The sequence below is a fragment of the Echinops telfairi genome, unplaced genomic scaffold (assembly GCF_000313985.2).
Source record: "Echinops telfairi isolate 266 unplaced genomic scaffold, ASM31398v2 ScPeMD7_7467;HRSCAF=8505_0, whole genome shotgun sequence".
NCBI classification, from domain to species: domain Eukaryota; kingdom Metazoa; phylum Chordata; class Mammalia; order Afrosoricida; family Tenrecidae; genus Echinops; species Echinops telfairi.
In genome coordinates, this window is record NW_022111367.1 from 10,573,452 (window position 1) to 10,574,941 (window position 1,490).

The following is a 1,490-nucleotide window of genomic DNA, read 5'->3' on the forward strand; positions in this document are numbered from 1 at the left end:
ACATCCTCTGGTCTAGCCAGATTTGTAAGGCAGAATTGGGATCATGATAGTGGGGGGTGGAAGCATTTAAGAACTAAAGGAAAGTTGTATGTTTCATCATTGCTACACTGTACCCTGACTGGCTCGTCTCCTCCCCGTGACCCTTCAGTTAGGGGGTGTCCAGTTGCCCACAGATGGGCTTTGGGTCTCCACTCTGCACTTCCCCTCATTTACAATGATATGATTTTTTTGTTCTTTGATGCCTGATAGCTGATCCCTTCGACACCTCTTGGTCACACAGGCTGATGTGCTTCTTCCATGTGTTGCCCAATTTTTATATTGGACTATTTTTGTTTTTTGTTGCTGACTTGTAGAATTTTTATATGTTTTTTTTTTAGGTCTAAGTAGACCCTTCTCAGATAAATAGGTCCCCAAAATTTTCTTCCAATCTCTAGGTTGTCTGTTTTCCTCATAAAGTACTTTAATGAACCAAAGCATGTAATTCTTAAGAGTTCTCATTTAAAAAATAAAGAGTTCTTATTTATCTATTTTGCCTTTTGTTGCTCATACTTTTGTTATACCATCTGATAATCCACTCTTGCAGTCACATCCCTATGATGTCTTCTAGTAGCCTATGGTTTAAGCTACTACGTGCTTGATTCATTGTGGCTAATTTCATTTTACCCTTTTTGTTCTCCAGTGTCTTTCTCGAGAAGCAGGTGGGAACATGAACATTCAGTTTCTTGGTACGGTGGTAAGTACAAAAGAAGCCTTACTTTGTGTATTCCATTAATTTGCAGAGGGGACAATGTAGTTAACCAGTTTAAGTCCACGTTTCTCAACCTGAGACACATTACTTGGGTGTGAAATGGAGGCATCCTGGATTAAGATGTGGATTCTTCAATGTATGAGAGACACTTTCAGATATAATTATTTTAGTCACTTCCTGTTGGGAAGAAAATCACTTTTAAATTGTTTGTAATTTATTCCGTCCTTGGAGTACTTTCTTATTAAAGATTGTCTTCCTGTTCTCATAATTACAAGAACATATTATCTAAATGTGCATTTAGAACTAATGCAGCTGATTTGTTTTGTGCTGTTTTCTTTCTTGCTTTATTATCTGATCTTTTCAAAGTCACATTTGTAAGAAAACAAATGGAATCATGATTTTTTTTCTACTTATGATCCTATAAATTATTATCTATATTGTTATGAGGAATTTATAGTAATTCTTTTAGTAGCCTTCTAATATTCTATTGAATAAATTATGACATTTTGCTTACCTATGACTCCCACTTGGTAGGTATTCAAGTTACCTTTTTTTTTTAACCATTACAAATGGTCTTTTTAAAAAAAATCATTTTAATAGGGGTTCATACAACTCTTATCACAATCCATACATACATCAATTGTGTATGAAAAGCACATTTGTACATTCATTGCCCTCATCATTCTCAAAACATTTGCTCTCCACTTAAGCCCCTGGCATCAGTTCCTCATTTTCCCCCTCC

At 35.6% G+C, this 1,490-nt stretch overlaps 1 protein-coding gene across 1 annotated transcript in view; it reads left to right on the forward strand.

The window, feature by feature from the left end:
- Positions 1–1,490, forward strand: part of PCCA (propionyl-CoA carboxylase subunit alpha) — a 427,069-nt gene that overhangs the window by 352,462 nt on the left and 73,117 nt on the right. The window contains exon 21 of the mRNA XM_004704279.2: positions 680–733. Coding sequence (XP_004704336.1) covers positions 680–733 — 54 coding nt within the window. The remainder of the gene's footprint in view (positions 1–679; positions 734–1,490) is intronic.